The 23796-nt window shown below is 43.4% G+C and overlaps 1 protein-coding gene across 1 annotated transcript in view; it reads right to left on the bottom strand.

Annotated features, from left to right (window-relative positions):
* Nucleotides 1-23796, bottom strand: part of NWD2 (NACHT and WD repeat domain containing 2) — a 301930-nt gene that overhangs the window by 12812 nt on the left and 265322 nt on the right. The window contains exons 5-6 of the mRNA XM_073574727.1: nucleotides 12976-13117; nucleotides 11531-12120 (exon numbers count right to left, since the gene is read on the bottom strand). Coding sequence (XP_073430828.1) covers nucleotides 11531-12120; nucleotides 12976-13117 — 732 coding nt within the window. The remainder of the gene's footprint in view (nucleotides 1-11530; nucleotides 12121-12975; nucleotides 13118-23796) is intronic.

The raw sequence follows: 23796 nt of genomic DNA, 5'->3' as shown, positions 1-23796 counted from the left end.
TGTCGGTGAAACAAGATGAAAACACAAACACAGAAAGAAAGATAGGCTGAGCAAACGATGGGGCCCTCACTAACTAGAAAGGACAGGAAAGAAAAGCTGCTGTCCGCAATCACGCAAAAAACCCTGCCAAAAAATGTGCAACACGTCTGATAGAAAAAGGCCCTGAAGTCTCTAGACTTCAATTCCCTATATCAGCACTCAGGTATATTCTGAAGACAGAGCAAAAGAGATCAACTGATCAGAGACAAAATGGGGATTCAGCCCAGTCCCAGCCAGGGCTGGCTGAACACAAAAACTAAGTAAACCAGACAAAAACTCATATGAACAATAGCAGAGAAAACTTAGCTTTAAGAAGGCAGGAACCAAACTGGAAACCAGAAGCCACAGTCAGGAGAAATCACCAGCAAGAAACTAGGGAGTCGGCTGCCTTAAATCCAATCAGAAACTCCTGATATCCAATCGCAGTCCTCTTCCTCAGGTGGCCGGTCTCTGCCATTCAGATCAGCTTCATTACCTCCCTTCACCAACAGAGGGAGTCCAGATAGAGAACTCACTACTCCTCTGTCAGCACAGCCAGCTCCATAACCCTAACCAGAAGCCAGAGGCAAACCCGAAAATGAGCTCACAACAGGGACCGAGATCATATGCAGGACCTGGTCCGGTGCCCTGCATTATGAAGTTCCTGGATGTAAAAGTATTGCATGCCAAACTGTGGCGGGATCTGGCGCCAAGCAGGAGTGATGTAGACGGCACTGAAGTCAGTGTGACAGGCCTTAGCAGAGCGTGAGCCAGCAGGACGCTGGCCGCCATCAGACAAGGCCTGAACGAAGCTCAGCAAATTCCAAAGACCCGACTATGCTTGTCAAGACCCAAAGACCCGACCTGCAGCGGTCAAGACCCAGAATCCAGACTGCATCAGTCAAGGTGAGAACCTTCACCCTACGGTCAAGATGTGGAGTCCACATACTTGAAAAAGACCATGTTATGGTCGAAACGTTGTATTGATATACTGATGGCAGAATAAAGGAATTTAATTTTATCACCCGGACTGGATGCTGTTCCTTCTACATATTTCCAGACTGCATCAGTCAAGGTCAGAACCTTCACCCTATGGTAAAGATGTGGAGCCCACACAAAACACTTAGAGAGCTGGGAACCAACCCTCTCCTCCCCAGGCATAGAAGACACCCGCCGTCAGTCAAGCACTGAAGATACACGAGGAGACGTCGGCCAGAGGACGCCTGCAGTAAAAGAAGGATGACACGAGTCAGCCGTGCCGTCACTTCCAGCTATAGCGTACAGTACAGTGGTCAGTCTGGGTTAGAACAGCAGGTGGGGTGTGGGCTGGTTGGTACATAGGAAGCTCAACATTCCTTGATAGACTTTGTCAGAAGGACTTGAAGCCTACTGGGAAAGCCCGGTGACCCCCACTAGGGCCATTGTTGCAGGAAGAGCTAACCTAGTAGTTCCCAGAAACCGGTGTGTTACCCTTGTAGTAATGACACAAACATAATTCTTGAGAAATGTTTCCTGTTATTCTTATTGTATTCTAAAAATTCACTTGTATATTTATTGTCTTATGGTTTACTGCTGTTTACACTGTTTTATATTATGTGTTTCCTAACCATTGTGAATTCCCGTTTACATCGGATAGAAATAAATCGTTCCTTGACTGATTCCATCTTGTGCCTCTGTGCATTGCATTCAGCGTACTGGGCCAGAGGGAAAGACTCTATGAAGAATGTCTTGCTGCGTCAAAGAATACAGCTTCCTCGAGAGTTTGATATCACCTAGCAAGTGGTGGCTCCAGAGACATTGGTGTTTCAGTTAGCTAAAAAAGCTCATGAGAGAGGCGCTCACTTTGGTGTGGAGAAGACTTTTTGGTGGTTACAACTGCTGGTATATTAGCCCCATTTGCGACAACTAGTCTAAGAGGCATGCCAAACAGAGGGCTTATATTCAAGCCAAAAGAATCTCTGCACCCTTGAAAGTGTTGATGATCAACTAATTGACTGATACATCTCATAACAGCTATGAATACTGCTTGATGATGACTGACCAGTTCACCAAGTTCGTGGTGGTGTCCCCAACTTGGGATTGGACAGCCGGAGCTGCAGCCAGGGCCAACTGTCAGAACTTTATTCACATATGTGGGTGCCCAAAGAGGGTTCAATTCCACCAAGGGACTTGCTTTCAGGGATGAGTAATGGACGAACTGCATTGTCTCTATGGGATTGATAAGTCCCGAAATACACCATATCTCCCACAGGGGAACGGGACCTGCAAATGCTTCAATCAGACCTTGCTACAAATGTTGTGGACCTTGGAAGAGGACAAGAAAATGAAGTTGCCCAAATTTGTCTCTGAGTTAGTGTGAGTCTACAACAATAAAGTCCAAGCGACTACGGGTTAAACGCCATATATGCTTCTGTTCTCTGTTCGGGTGGAGCGGACGAGAGATTACTTAATTGAAGCTTGACTCGGAAGATCATTGCCTGAGCAGTAGTCTGAGTTCCTGGATCCGAGAACATAAGCACCGACTCCAGTCAGATGGTTGGTCAAACAGAAGTTTTGGGAGGTGGAACATTCAGGTCAGCCCCCGATATCGGGAGAACAGTTCCATCCAGGAGATGGGGTGCTACTGTGGGCCAAGCGACCCAAGAATAAAGCCCCCGCTACACATAGCGATATCGCTAGCAATATCGCTGGAACGTCACCGATTTTGTGACGTAGCAGCGATATTGCTAGCGATATCGCTACATGTGATACTTACCTCTGACCGGCTCCCCCGCTGCTCATCGCTGGTCGCGCGAGAACATCCTGGACCATTTCTCGTCGGGCGCTTCCTGCTGGGCTTCCTGTGGCGATGCGTGGATGCGGGTGGGAGGACGTCAGCATCGCCGCATCTGACAGGTAAGTAGCGACCCCTGACCCCTGCGATGTTGCTGGTGAGATCTGCCTGTGTGGCAACTCACTAGCTACCACTTAGCGATGCACCAGTGATGCATATCGTTGTCGGGATCGCTGGTGCATCGCTAAGTGTAACGGTACCCTAAGCTATATCACCACTGGAAAGCAGTACCCTATTGGGTAGTGAGGAAGTTTCACCCGGATGATCCAGTCTATGAGGTCAGACCTGAAGGCGATGATGGAGAACTATCCTGAGTGTTGCACCAGAATGTGCTCTGACCCTGTTCCTCTGAAGCGGAGGAGTCCACCAAGATGAGGTCTCCAACCGGATTAGCCAGTGCCCCCCAAAGAGAAGTCTTGGGAGATGAGATAGACTAGCTTACGATGCCATTGAGATCACCGCAGTTGCTGATGCCACTCTTGAGTGGGACAGGGAACAAATCAGGGGTCGACCTGCAATCCCCGGTGACTGGGGTCTCCAAATACTCCAGAAGTACCGCTACAGGAATAACCCCACAGAACCGAGTGTGCCATCGCTGGTAATCCCCCCAACTGGTACGGTCAAGATGATTTTGTTTCAACACAGATAGAGCAGAAACACAGATAGAGCAGAAAATCTGAGAGTGCGCTCAATCCTTGGGAAGCTTTAAACCCGCAAGGATTCCAATTGCCCAATGACTGGAGAGCTAAAAGAGGGGAAGAATGTGAGAGGAAGCATTGATACCCCTGTTAATATAATTTTTCTGTGTGCACAGAATATCATCGTTATCGGCAGCACATCACTTGTTTAAACCGGACAATGTGCTGCCAAAAAAGATGACTTTATTGTTGGCATGTGCAATAGGAAGAGATGGTACTCTGCATGATGTGGCATTAGTGAGGAAAGACTGCCATCTGCTGGCGGGACAAAACTATGCCAAACCAACAGGCACCAGAGGAGTTGTAGGGGGAACAAGTTTATGTGTGGGACCAAGTCAGGTGCCCAGCATGATTGGAGTTTCTGGATATAAAAGTCTTGAGCGCCAAGCAGAGGAGCGGTGGTTCAGAGATGACACTGAAGCCAGTGGACAGGGCTCAGCATATATACAGTGGGTACAGAAAGTATTCAGAACCATTTACATTTTTCACTTTTTGTTTCATTGCAGCCATTAGGTCAAAGGAACTGGCCAAGGAGCTCAGAGACAGAATTGTGGCAAGTCACAGATCTGTCCAAGGTTCTAAAAGAATTTCTGCAGTACTCAAGGTTCCTAAGAGCACAGTAATATATAGAGACGTTTTGGCACAACTTCAAGAGTGGTGGTGCGCAAGTAGGATCCCAATCCGTATACTGGTATAGAAAAACTTGGCACACACGTGAATGATTGCAAGTGAAAAAAAGGGGGTGTTTTAATAAGATACAGTACATACAGTAAACGTTTCGGTCACAACGACCTTCGTCAATGTACTGAAAATAAAAAAATTACAAGATTTTACAAGGTTTCAAAATAAATCAAACAAAGCATATACAAAATGGATAATCTTGGGTACAAGTATGTGCAGGAATTTAAAGTTATGCCGTATACCAATAACAGCTTATAGCAAAATTGTGATACAAGATTTGATAATCACTGACACCCTGAGGACTCAAGATTATAGATACGCACATACCTATATAATGTACTGACTGCACTTGTATAGAGGGCAACCTGTTCTATAGAGAAAAAAGGTATTATGTAGTAGATGTTTAATATGGATGCCCATACCTAAGTCACCATGTGCCCATAATACCAAAAAGGTGCTACATACCATAAGGAATAATGCTAGAGCATGGAGGGTTAATTTGTCTCCTTAACAAGAGCCTGAAAATAAAAAGGTACTAGAGTGAACTATTTGTGCCATGCTGCTGATCCAGAATTTAGTAGCAGCAGAAAGGTATCTTACCGTTGGTGATAGCGTGGAACGGTGAACTAGTCTGGACGCGGTTTCCACCGCTTGTCTCCCGTGGTGTGGGGAGTGCGCACGGACCGTGTTATATACATGGTGATAATCACCGCTAACCGGAAGTGCTAGGGCGGAAGTGCCTTAGCGTGCGGTCCAGCCATGCCGCCTAGTGTGTTCCACAGGCAGGAAGGACGTGGACAGGGGGCGTGTTCAATGTCCGTCAATCATAGATTATCAACATAGGCTCTGCTATACTTAGCGTGCTGATGTATCAGGCGGTGACTTAGTGCAGCGGTATAAGGCTCTCTATCATTGTGCTGATCAAGTGGGAAGGTGATCATTGTGATTCCATGTTTTACTGAGAGTGAGTTCAATTCCGAGGATTCTGTAATGAAGATTAATAATATTAGTATGATGTATATTATAAGCTGTGTCACAATCTCAATGCTAAAATAAAATAAACATCACAATAGACAGCCACTTAATGAGATTAATGACTATGATGATAGAAAGGATTGCACATCTCTAGTACCTTTTTATTTTCAGGCTCTTGTTAAGGAGACAAATTAACCCTCCATGCTCTAGCATTATTCCTTATGGTATGTAGCACCTTTTTGGTATTATGGGCACATGGTGACTTAGGTATGGGCATCCATATTAAACATCTACTACATAATACCTTTTTTCTCTATAGAACAGGTTGCCCTCTATACTAGTGCAGTCAGTACATTATATAGGTATGTGCGTATCTATAATTTTGAGTCCTCAGGGTGTCAGTGATTATCAAATCTTGTATCACAATTTTGCTATAAGCTGTTATTGGTATACGGCATAACTTTAAATTCCTGCATATACTTGTACCCAAGATTATCCATTTTGTATATACTTTGTTTGATTTATTTTGAAACCTTGTAAAATCTTGTAATTTTTTTATTTTCAGTACATTGACGAAGGTCGTTGTGACCGAAACGTTTAATGTATGTACTGTATCTTATTAAAACACCCCCTTTTTTTCACTTGCAATCATTCACGTGTGTGCCAAGTTTTTCTATACCAGTATACGGATTGGGATCCTACTTGCGCACCACCACTCTTGAAGTTGTGCCAAAACGTCTCTATATATTGCAGTATAACCCTTACATTGAGCACACTTCATTGGGCAAATGACCTCACTAACGTTCTCATATAATGCTGAAGAAACCTCTAACATTATAGCACAATCCACTTTATCCTCTGACTTCCTTAAAATTCCCCCTAAGGAAACACGGGGACGGTATCTAGAGAGGGAACTCAGACGGTGCACCAATTTTGAACTTCATTGTGCTACGCTCACTGAGTATCTAAAAGTGCAAAGGATACCTAGGGGTCTACGTGTTCCTTTACGACCCACCCTCTTTAGTGACTCTCAGGATTTTTGCTCACGCTTTGAACAAATTATTAATAAATGTTCTTTTGATCTCATGACTCTCACGGTAGAGCATCTTCATCGAGGAATCTCCAAGTGCAAAGAAGAGATCAAGAACATTGAGAGCCAATTAACCTCTTCCATTCCTATAGAAGAATTCAACACCCTGAAGACCAAGATAAATGGGATCATAGAACAGCACCGGTGGGATACGGAAGCAAGAAAAATAAATAAATTTGCCAGAGACACAGAAGATTACGAACTCAATAGGGTCTATAAATGGCGGGAATCTTCCAACTCTGTAAATCTCTTTCCACGTTCCAACTACAGGTCCTCAACAGATGTCTCCACGTCGGGATCGGACCACGAGAGATATTCTCCTATGAACCGTTTTTTAGGACAAAGACGTCGACCTACCAGAAGAAGAGGACCCGTAGAGGAAAAAGACCCACGGAAAAACATGGACTACAACTGAGTGACCCGCTCCCAGGTAACAACCCGCTTGTAATTAACCTGTCATCCAAAAGTCTTAGCATAGCGGAACATCAGTTACTACAAAAGGGCCTTTCTTTTTGCCCAAGTTATAAATTTAACACTTTTAATCTTGACATGGACCTACAAAGGTTCTACAGACTACTTAGACTGAAATTACAATTTTCTGACAAGGATAGTAGTATTGGTCCTGCTACTACCCCATCCAACATGGTGATTTCTTCAGATAGTTTAGGCCTCAGAAACAAAAGTAACTATAGGCCCCCTCCAGGCTCCCATGCGTTAGAGACGTTTATCTCTTTTGTTAATGGTACATTTGAGGAACTGAGGGATGATATAAATAGGGGCAAAGTTCACTTCCCTAGGAACATGTCAGGATTAGACCAACAAGCATTAGGTTACTTACAGGATAACAGGGACATAATTATCAAACCCGCGGACAAGTGGGGAGCAGTCGTAGTCCTTGACAAATCTATGTACTTGAAAGAGATATACCGTCAGTTGGGGGACAAATCCACATATCAACCTTTAAGGGGCAATCCCATTCATGAAAAAAAAACCTCTTTCAAGAAATTTTCTTGAAATATACTAACAGAGGAGTTCTTGATAAGAAAACTTGCGAATAGCTCACTAAACAGTATCCCATCACCCCAGTATTTTACATACTACCTAAAATTCATAAAAGCCTTGACAACCCACCTGGTAGACCGATTGTGGCCTCCACAGACTCTATTTTTTCGCCTGTCTCGAAATATCTCGAAAAAATCCTAACCCCCCTCATAAGACGCACAACCTCTTTTATACTGGATACGGGAGAATTTCTTGACCAAATACGTAATCTAGGCCAGATTCCTAATGAAGCCCTACTGGTCACTTTTGACATTAAAGACCTGTATACGTCAATACCACACACGGAAGGTCTAAGATCAGTACGTAGATTATTGGAATTGTCACATTTCCACCCAGAACAGGTGAACCTATGCTGTGACCTACTATGTGTCCTCCTTACAAAAAACTATTTTTTATTTAAGGACACTTTCTATCTACAAATCAAAGGCACAGCTATGGGCTCTAATACAGCGCCCCCGTATGCCAACTGTTATGTGGCACATTATGAGGAAGATGTAATCTACATGGATGACCTTTTCCGCACACATGTTGTGATGTGGAAAAGGTATATCGATGATATATTCTGTATTTGGGTGGGTACTCTAGACACATTAAATTGTTTCTTTTCTCGCCTACGTTCCTCCTGGCCCGGTCTGGATTTTACGATGTCATACAGTTACAGGGAGATCAATTTCTTGGATACCCTTGTCATTAAAGATGAAATGGGCAGTCTTTCAACTGACATTTATATCAAACCTACTGATCGGAATAGTTTGCTCCACTATGAGAGCTTCCATCCCACTAAAATGAAAGACGCCATACCCAAATCTCAAATGAAAAGGGTTGAAAGAATAGTGTCCAATCAACAAATTCGTGAACAACGCATGGAGGAAATGCGCCAAAAATTTGTAGACAGGGGATACCCCAAAAAGTCTATGGCCCCTTCCACCACCCCACCCAAATCAAACATGAATCAACGTATCCCCTTTGTTCACGATTACCACCCCTTGGCATACCGTCTCCACACAAGCATACGTAGACATTGGCACCTTCTTAGCACGGCACATCCAAATATTAAGGAATTTAAAGAACCTTTTTTACCCTGTTTCAGGCGCCCACGTAACATACGTGATAATCTAATAAGAGCTGATATTGGCTCATCACAATCTTCTAAAAAACAGCGCTTCCTCATGAATCCAAAATTTGGCACCTTTCCTTGCCTACAGTGCACACAGTGCAACAATGTACTTAAAGGTGACCAATTCTCTCATCCTTACACTGGCAAAAGATATAATATCAATGACTTTTATACCTGCAGTACGTCCTTTGTGGTATATCTCATTAAATGTCCTTGTGGGCTACTCTATGTAGGAGAAACCACACAGCCCATCAGGGACCGGATTTCCAAACACAAATCCACAATCAGGTGTAAAAACTTACTTCTCCCTATTCCATTCCATTTCATCACAGCAGGCCACAACATTGCCCAGTTAAAATTCCAAGTAATAGAGCAGGTCCATACACCACGCAGGGGAGGTAATCGCATTCTATTACTAAAAAGAAGAGAAGCATTTTGGATTCATGAATTGAATACATTAGCACCTAAGGGGTTAAATAAAGAGTATGATGTGCAATCCTTTCTATCATCATAGTCATTAATCTCATTAAGTGGCTGTCTATTGTGATGTTTATTTTATTTTATTTATGGTATGCATTGTGATTGTGACACAGCTTATAATATACATCATACTAATATTATTAATCTTCATTACAGAATCCTCGGAATTGAACTCACTCTCAGTAAAACATGGAATCACAATGATCACCTTCCCACTTGATCAGCTCAATGATAGAGAGCCTTATACCGCTGCACTAAGTCACCGACTGATACATCAGCACGCTAAGTATAGCAGAGCCTATGTTGATAATCTATGATTGACGGACATTGAACACGCCCCCTGTCCACGTCCTTCCTGCCTGTGGAACACACTAGGCGGCATGGCTGGACCGCATGCAAAGGCACTTCCGCCCTAGCACTTCCGGTTAGCGGTGATTATCACCATGTATATAACACGGTCCGTGCGCACTCCCCACACCACGGGAGACAAGCGGTGGAAACCGCGTCCAGACTAGTTCACCGTTCCACGCTATCACCAACGGTAAGATACCTTTCTGCTGCTACTAAATTCTGGATCAGCAGCATGGCACAAATAGTTCACTCTAGTACCTTTTTATTTTCAGGCTCTTGTTAAGGAGACAAATTAACCCTCCATGCTCTAGCATTATTCCTTATGGTATGTAGCACCTTTTTGGTATTATGGGCACATGGTGACTTAGGTATGGGCATCCATATTAAACATCTACTACATAATACCTTTTTTCTCTATAGAACAGGTTGCCCTCTATACAAGTGCAGTCAGTACATTATATAGGTATGTGTGTATCTATAATCTTGAGTCCTCAGGGTGTCAGTGATTATCATATCTTGTATCACAATTTTGCTATAAGCTGTTATTGGTATACAGCATAACTTTAAATTCCTGCATATACTTGTACCCAAGATTATCCATTTTGTATATACTTTGATTTATTTTGAAACCTTGTAAAATCTTGTAATTTTTTTATTTTCAGTACATTGACGAAGGTCATTGTGACCGAAACGTTTACTGTATGTACTGTATCTTATTAAAACACCCCCTTTTTTTCACTTGCAATCATTCACGTGTGTGCCTAAGAGCACAGTGGCCTCTATAATCCTTAAATGGAAGAAGTTTGGGACCACCAGAAGTCTTCCTAGATCTGGCGGTCCAGCCAAACTGAGCAATTGTGGGAGAAGAGCCTTGGTGAGAGAGGTAAAGAAGAACCCCATGATCACTGTGGCTGAGCTCCACAGATGCAGTAGGGAGATGGGAGAAAGTTCCACAAAGTCAACTATCACTGCAGCCCTTCACGAGGCAGGCCTTTATGGTAGAGCGGCCCGACGGAAGCCTCTCCTCAGTGCAAGACATATGAAAGCCCGCATATAGTTTGCTAAAAACACATTAAGGACTCCCAGACTATGAGAAATATGATTCTCTGGTCTGATGATCGAAGATATAACTTTTTGGTGATAATTCTAAGCGGTATGTGTGGAGAAAACCAGGCACTGGTCATCACCTGCCCAGTACAATCTGAACAGTGAAGCATGGTGGTGGCAGCATCATGCTATGGGGGTGTTTTTCAGCTGCAGGGGCAGAACGACTGGTTGCAATTGAAGGAAACATGAATGTGGCCAAGTACAGAGATATCCTGGATGAAAACCTAACCCAGAGTGCTGTGGACCTCAGACTTGGCTGAAGGTTCACCTTCCAACAAGACAATGACCCTAAGCACACAGCTAAAATATCAAAGGAGTGGCTTCAGAACAACTCTGTGACCATTCTTGACTGGTCCAGCCAGAGCCCTGACCTAAACCCAATTGAGCATCCCCAAAGAGACCTGAAAATGGCTGTTCACCAACGTTCACCATCCAACCTGACGGACCTGGAGAGGATCTGCAAGGAAAAATGGCAGAGCATCCCCAAATCCAGGTGTGAAAAACTTGTTGCATCATTCCCAAGAAGACTCATGGTTGTACTAGCTCAAAAGGGTGCTTCTACTCAATATACCAGATAACTTTGCTTTATCCTGCTACTGATCAATGCAAATGCACAAATTGCCAATATTGTATTGAATTAACGTAGATTTATGGATGTAGATTGGCACAAAATGCACGATGTAATGCATAGTTATGTTATTTTTTTTAATAACAGCCCAATTAATGAAGAAAAACAGAACTATATAAATGTTGTATGACATAGAAGCCTGTGATTTTTTTCAGTAATTTTCAGTAGTCTGATCTTTGATCACCAGAATGTGCACAGTAAACATTCTCCTGACAGTAAGATGAGGAACATCTTCTAAAATGTGCTAAGTGTACTGAAAAAGATTGTCCCATCTGTATATCAAAATTTAAAGATAACCTAGCTCCATCAGAAACTCAGAGCCAAAAAGTATTACGGCGAAGATCAGAATGTTTCAGGCAGAGTAAATATTTAAAATTCGCACATTTTTGTCACTTTAATTTTTCAAGTTATTTACATCCTGCGTAGGTTTTTAGTCCCATTATGAAACACATGAATGAAACTGATAACATCTCATAAGATTTGTTATTACCTTTTTTGCTACTTCTGCTAGGAGGAGTGTTTTTCCAGTGCAAGGTCCACCATACACTACTAGTGGGTTAATATGGCCTGATTTGGAACGCTGTATGTATTTATGAACGAGGCTTAGCGCTTCACATCTGTATTCATAAAATGAAGAGTAGGTCCTACACAAAGACAAATGTTGCAAGATTTCATCGTAGAGTAGATCTGTCTCGGTTTCAAAGCTCTGTTGCACAGTCGCCTGGATAATATCTATCATGTCTTCATAGAACTGCTTGCAAAGCCCTTCCACATAATTGTTCTCTACTTCTTGAGAATAGCCCAGTTTCATATCACAATGTGTCACCGAGGTGTAAACCCGTAGATTGGATGATGCAACGATCGTTGGAATAAATTCATCCCTGAGCTTTACCATCTTCTCAAGGGCCTCTGTGTCTCGTATGGGCTTGCCTTCTACTTTCACAACATCTGTATACTTAGACATTTCGGGTATTTTCAAATGTTTTTCAATATTGGAAATTTTCCGAATATAGCAAACACATTTCTTTAAAAATGCAGCTGTTTGTTTTCCTAAAGCGAAGTCAAACTCATCTTCCAAGGCTAAAAAACACAAAAAAGTTCTGTAAATAATATGAAATTATAGATTAGAAAATGATTTTTGCTTTTTCTGAAATAGAACTTGGTTTGTTAAAGCAAATATACTAAGAGATTAATATAAGATCAATTTCCTAATAATTACGTAATGGTGCAATGCTAAACTTGAGATACAATCTAGACATTATAACATCAAAAACTTAACTATGGTCAAATATTGCTTAACATACATATTTCATGTCTACTTAAAAAATCCCCCCTCCCCCCTAAAAAAGAAGAAAAAACATTCTTGAGACATTAACTTAAAGCAGACAACAGGCAGCATGTATCAGACAATGGCTGCAGGATTCCAGCCATATATGTATAATTCAGAAACTGGGTCATTTCAGAGAAAAATATAGCTTGTTAGATGCCGGGGACCAAGTCGCGCTATAGACTAGTCAGACAGGCATTTCCCTGGCGGCTTCTCCCCATCTGCTGACTTGGATTGACAGGTCTCTGTTTACATACGTGTATAGAGTTAAACATAAGGTTTGCGATTGAGATGTGACCTTATGATGCGTGTTGAGCTCCGGCTTCGATGTGACTGGAACTCCAGGTATATAGTGAAGGCGAGCTTGTCCTTCATCAGTGTAGAGCAGAGTTTGGCTGGCTGAGTACTGACTATTTATGGAAACCAGTCAAGTAAAGTCTTCTTGGTAAAACTCCGTGCAAAAGAAAAGTATGCAAATTGCAAAATTGTTTTCTTCAGTTCTGCGAGAGTTAATTTGAATATCCTTCTGCCAACTAAAAATCGTAAAACTAAGCTAAAAATATGACACATTCCCTAAAAAAGACCACATAGGAGAAAAGTTTAAATACCAGAAGATAAGTATCTCTTTGCTTGGCTGGACTTTATCTTTCCTTTTTCATGAAGCAATTTAACTGCGGTGTTGAAAATGTTTTTGATCTCTTCTACTACTCCACGCCACTTCTCATTGGCAGAACTTGTGGAAGAATCACCCTATAAATAATGATAAAAACATTATTAAAAAATAAAAATGTATTACATGAATATTCATTTTATTGGGTGCATACATTCAACACTGGTCATTAACATTATGTGAAATTAGCATAGTAAAGCTAAGCATGTGATGGAAAACAATGACTTATAATTTAGTAGTTCTAGATAACAGTATAATCTCAATGTTGAAGTCAAGCAGCTTTAAAAAATGACTGAAAAATTAAATGTTGCTATTTCTAGAGCTATGCATTATTTTTACTCAACTCTGACAGTCACTATTTGACCAGCACAATTATTTTTGTACTAAATGGCAGTAACTTTTACCCAACATTAAAGAATGTGTTATTCTGTTCAACAAGCTGTTCATCCCACCAACCCAAAATCTGAACAGAAATGAATGCTTATAATAAAAGCTGACACAAAATCCAATTGTATAGCATTTGAAGAAAGCGTTCAAGTTGGGAATGATGTAATGTTTTCTCAAAATCACCTAAAATTCCACAAGTTTTTATGGTATTCCCATCTCAGACATGTATCACTTATCTACAGGATATGCCATAAATATATGATACATTGGGGTCTGACTTTCTGGACCACAACATAGTTGATAACTAGCTATATCCATGGGATAGGCGATAACTACAGTTGGTCTTTTACTGCTGGCCGTAGGATGAGTACAGCCATTTACTTGGCGACATCTGCATGTCTTCTTTTGATTAGCCAGCCTGGCATGACGTTACATGTTGTAATGCCTGTGGATCATGGACCCACTGTGCTATGGCCGGGCTTACCCTGGAGGGGCATGACTAAGCAGCTACCTGATATTCACTGGAGCCTGTGGTGGTAAGGTCAGCCTTGTGTGGCAGGTAGCTGCCAGGTACCACTCCAGGGCAGTTTACGGGAACCCAAGGGTCAGAGAAGCTGGTTTGGATTGTGTGCCCAGGCAGGACAAACTGTCCACTGGTAAGGGTTCAAACTGTGCGACTTCTGGATAGCAGTCACGATGACCACTGGTATTGGTTCAGACTGTATAGCTTCAGAATAGCAGACTGGAGGCCACTGATACTGGTTCAGATTGTGTAGCTTCTGGATGGCAGACAGGTAAAGAATGCAAGCAGCATACAGGTTAAACAAAGCACGGTCTAGATCAGACAAGGGAGACAAGGCAGACAAAGGGAAATAATTATACACAGGAAAGAATTAACTAACTAGCACAATTGTTGCTTAGGCACCTCCCAACAGGTGGAGGTGCCTTAAGTAGTAAGTGTCTTCCAGTTATTGGCTGGGGACACTTTAGGAGAGTGTGCACTGTCTCTTCAATAGACAGGCAGTGCACCCTAAGCAAGCTTCAAGGAGATCTGCCACACATGCGCAAACCCTAGGGAGTGGGAGCAGAGGCAGGAAATGCAGACGGTCAGCTGGGACAGTGAGTAAGTAGGCATCTTTGTTGGGTGTAGGGAGCAGAGGCATGCAATTACGCCGATGCTATATATGTGTGTCAAACCACAACAATGATATCACGCTGTGCCAGCTAATCAAAAGAAAAGTTGATAAGTAATTGGCGGTCTTCTCTGTCCCATCCAATGTCCACAGACTGCTGTCATGGCCGATGAAATTAGATGTGCAAAATGTTTGTAACCGATTCTAGCAATAATTTGTTGATCAGTGGGTGTCCTACTGCTAGCACCCCCATCAGTAAGCAGATTGGGTAATTTTTATCCCTGATGAAGAAGGTACTTCAACCTTTACAAAATGGACCAAATATTTTGACATCTGACCGCCACTGCATTCATTCTCTATAGGTCTGCCAGGAAAAGACAATCGCAGTGCTTGGTAGACTTGGAGGGAATGAATGGAGCATGCAAACTTCCACTCCATTCTAACATGGATAAAACTGTCCTTTTTTTGATTGGTGTGGTACCCAGTGGTCAGATCCCCACCAAACCAAAAAGTTATCACCTATCCAGTAGATAGGTGATGATAACTTGTTTTTATTGGCAAATCTAACACTTACCAAAAGCATTTGCAGGTCTATTTTCACAACTCCCATAGAAAGGAATAGAAGGCCCCCTTCTCCATTCACAGAAGTGTGGCCAAGACTAGTACACATGCTCGTATACAGATGTAGCCCAGACTAGTATACAGGTAAGGCACTGACTTAAAACATTTTGAATAAGGTTCTTAAACAATCTTTTACTTACATAAAACCTCAGCATTAAGACTAGACATATACTTTAACTTCCACGCCAATTAGCTGCCTAGCAAAGGAAAATATAAAGCAAGAACAGCCTGTCCCTTTAACCAATCAAATCAGTGATCCAAAGAAGACAGTCTAAAATATCGACACAAATTGGAGAAATGCAAATTTGTTTTTATTGTTCAAGAATAGTGATGAGCAAGTGTTCTCGTCACTACTCATTACTTGCTCAAGCATCAGTGTGCTCTGGATGCTCGTTACTCGGTGAGTTTTCTTTAATGTTCAAGTGGGAGCTCAAGTCCCCACCCTGCAAGTTTGGTGCTGTTTAGACAGCCAATCAACATGTGGGAATTGCCTGCCAGTAATGCCATAGCTATCTTGCTTGTGGCATTACTGTGATTGCCTGGCCGCATAGTATTATCAGATCTATAAAACACCAGTAACACTATGCTTATCCCACTGTACCCCGGAAACAGGCAGAGTAGGGAGAGCTGCTGGTAAAAGAGGAACAGAATTGTAGCTTCGTAATAGCCAGGGACTCATCCACATTAACATTTATTTAAGTACAACAGCAGCCTCTCTTAGGGATAATGATAATCAATAGTAATACTGCTGTTAGCAGCACATAAGGAGAGATTGTGCTGAAGGGATAGCGTAGTATAGGATAATGTGATTGACACGTCATTTATGCTGCAGCCTGCAACTGATACCAAAACCCCTTCTCAGTGCTAATAATATTTCTTTTGCTCTTAATCCTGCAAATTGTTTGGAGCAGGAAAATATTATACACCATTTTTATGGCGGCAATTGTGCATCAAAAGCAAACAGCCAGACTTGATTGGATCTCAGTAGCATCGCTATATTGCTCATGCAGCGTAACCAGCCCATCTGAGGTGTGCAAATATTCCTGCAATAGTAATACTGCAATTTTTTTCAGCAGTGAAATTTTATACGGCATTTATCATGCTAGATTTGGGCCTCAAAACACCCCCAAAATGTCTGGTTACAAATAGTGTTGCTATATTTAATATTGCAGTCTTATAGGTCCATCTGATGTGCGACAATTTTGTTGCTATTGTAATACAATTTTTTTCAGCAGTAAAATTTTATACGGTATTTATCAAGCTATAGTTGTGCTTCAAAACACATAAAAAATGTATTTGGTCACAAATAGCATTGCTATATTTATACTGCAGACTTATACGTCCATTTGTAGTGGGTACATTTTCCTGGCATTGTAATACTACAATTTTTTCAGCAGTGACATTTTATACAGCATTTATTGTGCTAGAGTTTGGCCTCAAAAAGCAGTGAAATGTTATGCTGCATTTCTCGTGCTACAGTTGTGTAACAAAAACATTTTTTGGTTACAAATAGCATCTAAGACATCCATCTGTTCCTACCATTGTAATACTGCAACAGGGATATATCATATGTAATATAAATTGATAAGTTGTGTGGTAAAGGATGGGAAAGTGAACGTGATGTTGACTGTGAGCAGAGGCCGATGCTGTGGACAAGGTGCCTGTTGTGGGAGAACAACAAATACACACATCATGTCGATCTAGCTTCCTGTCCCACTTTGTAGGGGGTGTGGAACACCATTCTTGCCGGTTTGTCACCTAGATTTAGTGGATGGGTCATGATGAATATGCATTAAGTGTAACTCCTTTTACTATGGGGTGTCATTTATGGTTGTTGTAGCAATGCCCCTAGATTTGTTAATGGGTCTTATTGGCTGGGAAATTTTAGACTTTGAATATCTAGCTTGTTTGTAGAGGGCCCCCTTATAGCTGATTGGTCCTGCGACTTTGTGCTCCACCTTATACTTAGAATATGTAGTTCCAGACACTATTATACCTCCTTGACCTATTAGAACTGCTGTTAATGGATGAATGGTTGTTATCCACCCAGCGATTGGCCTTCGTGGACTATAATACCTTACTCTTCTTGTTGTGATGCCACCCCCAGAGGAAGGCGTTTGCCGAAACGTGCGTTGGGGCTGGCACCATCACACCCGGGAGGTAATGTTTATTTGCACTTGTTTTTCCTGCTTTTAGATTATCTATGCACTTTTTGAGTAGCCATACCATGACTATGTTGGGTCTCTAATAGTAGTGTGAGTGCAGGAATCATGGGATGTATATTGAATGTGCAACCTCCCTATGACTTTATTGTGGGTAGTGGTGCCATTTTGTGGTTTCCCACTTTTTAAGCCTTGTCTGTTTTTTATACATTGTTATGTTTTTTGTAATTGAATAATGATTATGTAGAGGTCCGGGTGGCAGGCTGGGGCGGAGGGTAGCGTGCTGTGGTATTTAGGTGGTGTGGCTGGTAGGCGGTGGAGGTGTGCTGTCCTCACAGGAATGGGGGGTGACCCGCTTCTTGACGTCAACAGGCATGAGACAGAGGCAGGAATTGTATTCAACAGGTTTGCTTTTATTGGCCGCCCTCACGACGACCAGAACAAAACACGACAGATATTTCACACTGTTATCCTTCTGCAGACAGGCCCAGGTATCTTCACTTGTACACTTTCTCCATCAGGCGTACTTCATGGCTCTATCTGCCGTGGCTGCCCTTGGCCAATCCACCACGGCGTTTCACCTTACAAAGTCCACCAATAATCCAGGTCCTCACAGGCCATCTCTGCCTGTGACCAATGTCCTATAGGGTCACCCCCGTGACTGTTTCCACTGTCCAAAGTCTCTGAGGGGTCTCCTTTGTGTGACAGACTCTCCTAACCTGTGAGCTCCCCTGGCTGACTGAAGCTTCTGGAAGCTTACCTCTGTACTTATTCAGACAGACCAGGTAGCCCCACCCTCTGTCACCTGACAGTCACCTCTGCCCAATCAGAGTCACCTTGACCTCTGTCAGTTATGTAACACTCAAATGACAGTTACATAATCACTGCCATCAGCCCTCTCCAGTGACCTCTGATGGGCAGACTGCCACATGACACCTGCTGTCAAACTCTCTATCTCCTATCACAGACAGAACCGTACCCAGCTCAACCTCCCCACATTCCTCCTTCCTTTGCCCATTTTCGTCCTCGACAATTTGCGTCCCGAGGTGAATGTGGTGTCAATACCTGACATGGTCGTCACCTGAGTCACACATACTTTCCGTCACACAGACCCTCAGTCACTCAAACTTCTGTGTCACACAACTCTTGGTCGCACAGACCTCTCTGCGTCACACAAAATTCTGTGTCACGCAACTCTTGGTCACACAGAACCTCTTGTCACACAGTCTTCCCTGTGTCACACAGTCTCCCGGTCGCACAGACCTCTCTGCATCACACAAACTCCTGTGTCACACAGACTTCTCTTACTCAGGCACCCGGTCCATTTTGCCTTCTCTCTGTCCCGTCGTCCTTTCAGCTTAACATCGTCAGGGTCGGCATATTCCACGTACCCGGGACCTGCTGAATACACATTTTCATTTTTCAAATAACATTTCTAACTCACTATACATATTACACATAGCTTCGACATACATTACTTTTTGATGGGTACAACAGTTACCCTCTTCTTTGCAACATTCTACATTAAGTACTATACTATGCTTAAATTACTCACTAGTTTTGTTACCTATATCTACCAATATCATTATGCAAAGCATTTTTGTTTTTTAAATAAAGGATAACATCTTTAAATTTTTAACAAACAAGGACACTAGTGCTCACCCTTCCTTTGAGGAGAGCACTCCCCCCGTATGCATCCCCGCTACACCAAGAGTGGGCACTTATTACCCAATTGAGGACTTCGAACTGTCCCCAGGCCGTGCAATGGCGCACGACAGTCCCCAGCAGTCCATTTAGCAGGATACTCCGGGCCACCTCCTGGCGGCCGATGTTTCGACAATTAGCAGGGAACTCCACAGCCGTGAAGTCCCTGGGATGCTAAAAATACCTCTGGGCCTCGAGTGTCCCTGATGCCCGAGACCCAGGAGTCCTTGTCTCTTTCTATGGAGGCTCATACCCCTCAGGGTAGGTGATGACCGCTACCGTATAGCAGCCGCAGGGGCAGTATTCATTATAATAGGAGACCGGGTCTCCCTCCCGCAGAGCCCATCCATGTCCGATGGGGGTCACATTGAGGTAGTCTTTGTGGCCAGTGGCGAGGTCCCAGATGAACCCGCAGCCTTTAGCGGTGTTAGCATGTACAAGCCGCCCATATGATTGAGGGGTAGTCATGGCTGTCTCTCCCTTCTCGTGTAGCAGTGCCCATACCTCCCATTCTTTGGCCTCCTTCTGTTCATTAATCTCCACAACCCAGGCGGAGGGTCCGGCATAGGCCGCAGAGTCCAGTGGGCGGGCCACTGTCAGGGCCAAGAACGGGGCAGAGGCGGCCGCGGACATTGGGGAGCAGGCCGCACCCAGAGTCATGGAAGGGACAGAGGCGGCCATAGGCATCAGCGGGTAGGCCGCGGAGCAGGCCGCAGCAGGGATCAAGGCGGCCACGAGCTCTGGCAAGAAGGCCGCAGCAGGGGCCACGGATGGAGCAGCGGCGGCCGCGGATGCCGGTGAGTAGGCCGCGGCGGTCTGGAGCGAGGCTGAGGTCGCTGAAGAACAAGAGGTCAGGCGGAGCGGCCGGGGGCCGGTGTCTCGTACACGGGGCATGGGGGCGGGATCTGCCTGCGGTGCCGCCGGCTGAGCCGGAGTAACGCTCACCTTCCCCGGCATTGCGACTCCCGACAGTCCATCCCGCAGATCCTTCAGCAGCAGATGTTCTTCACCCCGCCGTCCGGCAGGGCCAGCCACCAGGACCGATGACTCTGCACGGACGGTCGGCAACAGCTCCATTAGCAGCTGTTCCTGTTAGTCCAAGGTGGCTGCAACTCCTGTGCTTCTTTTTGGCGCCAAATTGCCACAGCCATTTTTAACAAGGCATTTTTCACTCCAGATCCACCTGCAGAAATCCAGCAATTCACAATTCAATTTTTGTAATCCACAGGGAAAAATAAAATCTTCAACCCACACAGCTTAGGGTCCTTTGATTCTTCTTGCGCAGGCTTACCACTGAAGATGTTGTATTTGCGGCGATGGATCCTGCCGACTACGCCAAATGTAGAGGTCTGGGTGGCAGGCTGGGGCGGAGGGTAGCGTGCTGTGGTATTTAGGTGGTGTGGCTGGTAGGCGGCGGAGGTGTGCTGTACTCACAGGAATGGGGGGTGACCCGTTTCTTGACGTCGTCAGGCACGAGACAGAGGCAGGAATTGTATTCAACAGGTTTGCTTTTATTGGCCGCCCTCACGACGACCAGAACAATACACGACAGATATTTCACACTGTTATCCTTCTGCAGACAGGCCCGGGTATCACTTGTACACTTTCTCAGTCAGGCGTACTTCGTGGCTCTATCCGCCGTGGCTGCCCTAGGCCAATCCACCATGGCGTTTCACCTTACAAAGTCCACCAATAATCCAGGTCCTCACAGGCCGTCTCTGCCTGTGACCAATGTCCTATAGGGTCACCCCCCGTGACTGTTTCCACTGTCCAAAGTCTCTGAGGGGTCTCCTTTGTGTGACAGACTCTCCTAACCTGTGAGCTCCCCTGGCTGACTGAAGCTTCTGGAAGCTTACCTCAGTATTTATTCAGACAGACCAGGTAGCCCCACCCTCTGTCACCTGACAGTCACCTCTGCCCAATCAGAGTCACCATGACCTCTGGCTTTTATGTAACACTCAAATGACAGTTACATAATCACTGCCATCGGTGCTCTCCAGTGACCTCTGATGGGCAGACTGCCACGACACCTGCTGTCAAACTCTCTGTCTCCTATCACAGACAGAACCGTACCCAGCTCAACCTCCCCACAATTATATGTTTATTTTTATAATTTTGGTTTCTGTGTCCATTTTTTCTTTCGGATAATAGTCCTCCAAACAGTATAATGGCTCTCACATAACCCTCCAAACAGCATAATGGCCTCCACACAGCTGTCCATGCTGTATGATAGACCCCACACAAATCTTCACAGTTTATAATTGCTCACATACAGTATAATTGCCCACTAGCACGTCAAACAGTAAAATTGCCCCCCCACAAAGCATTGAAAACAGTTTAATGGCCCCCACATAGCCCTGAAAACAGTATACTGCCCCCCACATAGCCCTGCACACAATATAATAGCCCCACATAGCCCTCCTTTAAGTAGAAAGGCAACCACATAGACCTCCAAATATTATAATGGTCCCACACATAGCCCTTCAAATAGTATGGCCACCACATAGTTTAGTGGGCCGAACATAGCTCATTAAATAATATAATGACCCCCACATAATATAATGGGCCCCACATATCTTTTCGTATAGTATAATGGGCCCCACATAGTCTTCAAAATATTATAATGGCCCCACATAGTATAATTGGCCCCACATAGCCCTTCATATAGTATAATGGCACCGATATAGCCTTCCAAATATAATAATGACCCCCATATTGCCATTCATACAGTTGGGCTCAAAATTTTACATACCTCTGCAGAATTTTTGCTTTCTTGTCTTTTTTCAGAGAATATGAATGATAGCACCAAAACTTTTTCTCCACTCATGGTTAGTGGTTGGGTGAGGCCATTTATTGTCAAACTACTGTGTTTTCTCTTTTTAAATCATAATGACAACCCAAAACATCCAAATGACCCTGATCAAAAGTTCACATACCCCATTTCTTAATACCGTGTATTGCCCCCTCTAACATCAATGACAGCCTGAAGTCTTTTGTGGTAGTTGTGGATGTCAGTTGTTTCTATGGCAGGAGATCAATGGAGTTGGGATATGAGGTGTTTCCTGACCCTAGACCAAAAATTCTAATGTTTTGTTCACTGAAACAGTTAATTATCAGTTTTGCCTTGTGACATATCCTCCATCATGCTGGAAAAAGTGTTCTTCATCACCAAATTGCTCCTGGATCATTGCGACAAGTTGCTCTTGTAGAAAGATTAGATACCATTCTTTATTCATGACAGTCATCTTAGGCAATGAGCCCACTCCATGGATTAAAAGTAACCCCACTCATAAATGGTCTCAGGATTAGAGTTGAGTGACTTTGGTCGGATCGGGTTTCATGAAACAAAATTTGAGTCGGATAAAACTGGTCCGACTATGGCAAAAAAAGTCGGAGTTTCGTCCGAAACCCGACCCCAATGCAGGTCAATGGGAAATAAAAGTCAGCATTGAGCGGATGACATTCATGCACTCAATGCAGACTTTTATTCCCCATTGACTTGCATTGGGGTCGGGTTTCGGACGAAACGCCGACTTTTTTTTGCCTTAGTCGGACCAGTTTCATCCGACTCAAATTTTGCTTCATGAAACCCGATCCGACCAAAGTTGCTCAACTCTACTCAGGATGCTTTTAATGTTAGCATGACACAGGACTTCTGGTAGTGCCGCTCACCTTTTATTCTCCAGACAATCGTTCTTCCAGATTGTCCCAAACAGTCTGAATGGGGCCTTCATAAGAAAAAATAACTTTACCAATGTCCTCTGTAGTCCAATCCTTGTACTTCCTGCAGAATTTCAATCTGTCCATGATGTTTTTTTTGGAGCGAGGTAGCTTCTTTACTGCCCTTCTTGACACCAGGCCAGCCTCCAAAAGCGTTCACCTCACTGTGCATGCTGATGCACTAACATTTGTGTGCTGTTAATCCTGAGCAAGTTATCTGGTGTTTAATAGATTCTGTAGCTAAATCCTCTTTAGGAGATGGTCCTGACACTTATTGGACTTTCTACGGTGCCCTTATGTCTTCTTCATAACAATGGAACCTCTCTCTTTGAAGTTCTTGTTTATCTGATAAATGGTTGATTTTTAGGGAATCTTACAAGTAGCAATGTCCTCGTCTGTAAATCCCTTTCGATGCAAAGCAATAATGATTGCATGTATTTCCTTGCAGGTAAGTAGTTAACAGAACTAGACAACGATTTCAAGTACAAGCCCCCTTTTAAAGCAACCAGTCTGTTTTTATTATTCAAGCCAACATGATAAAGTAATATCACCTGCATTTTACTTAACAATTTCTTTTACATTAGTCTCAAACTTTTGGCCATTACTGTAGATTCAGGGTGGCTTTATTAGATTACATCTTGAATGTAATACAGCGAAAGCAACTTTTCTGTATACACATAATATAACGCTCATTAAAAGTAATGAAAGCAGTAATCCACTGGTTTTTTTTCTGCATAGTCAAACGCATAACACTTAATTTATTGTATCAACATTACACAAAGAAACATGATCTATTGGGAACTCATTAAATTGCAGGCTACTTATTAAACAGGCAGAACCCCTGCAAGGTTATGTAACAGACATTTGAGTTAAATATTAGCGCCACAGAGTAAGAACGGGAAAATAACCTATATATGAAACACAAGGTCAAAAGGAGAATAAAAAACACAAATTACAGTATAGCAGTCAGTGCAAGTACTTTAATGCTGATATGGCATGATATGTTCTCAGTAATGATTACATCTGCTCTGC

Source organism: Dendrobates tinctorius, unplaced genomic scaffold, assembly GCF_039654945.1.
Source record: "Dendrobates tinctorius isolate UK_male_01 unplaced genomic scaffold, ASM3965494v1 ptg000039l, whole genome shotgun sequence".
In the NCBI taxonomy this organism is placed as follows: Eukaryota; Metazoa; Chordata; class Amphibia; order Anura; family Dendrobatidae; genus Dendrobates; species Dendrobates tinctorius.
This window is presented reverse-complemented; position numbering and strand designations above follow the sequence as displayed.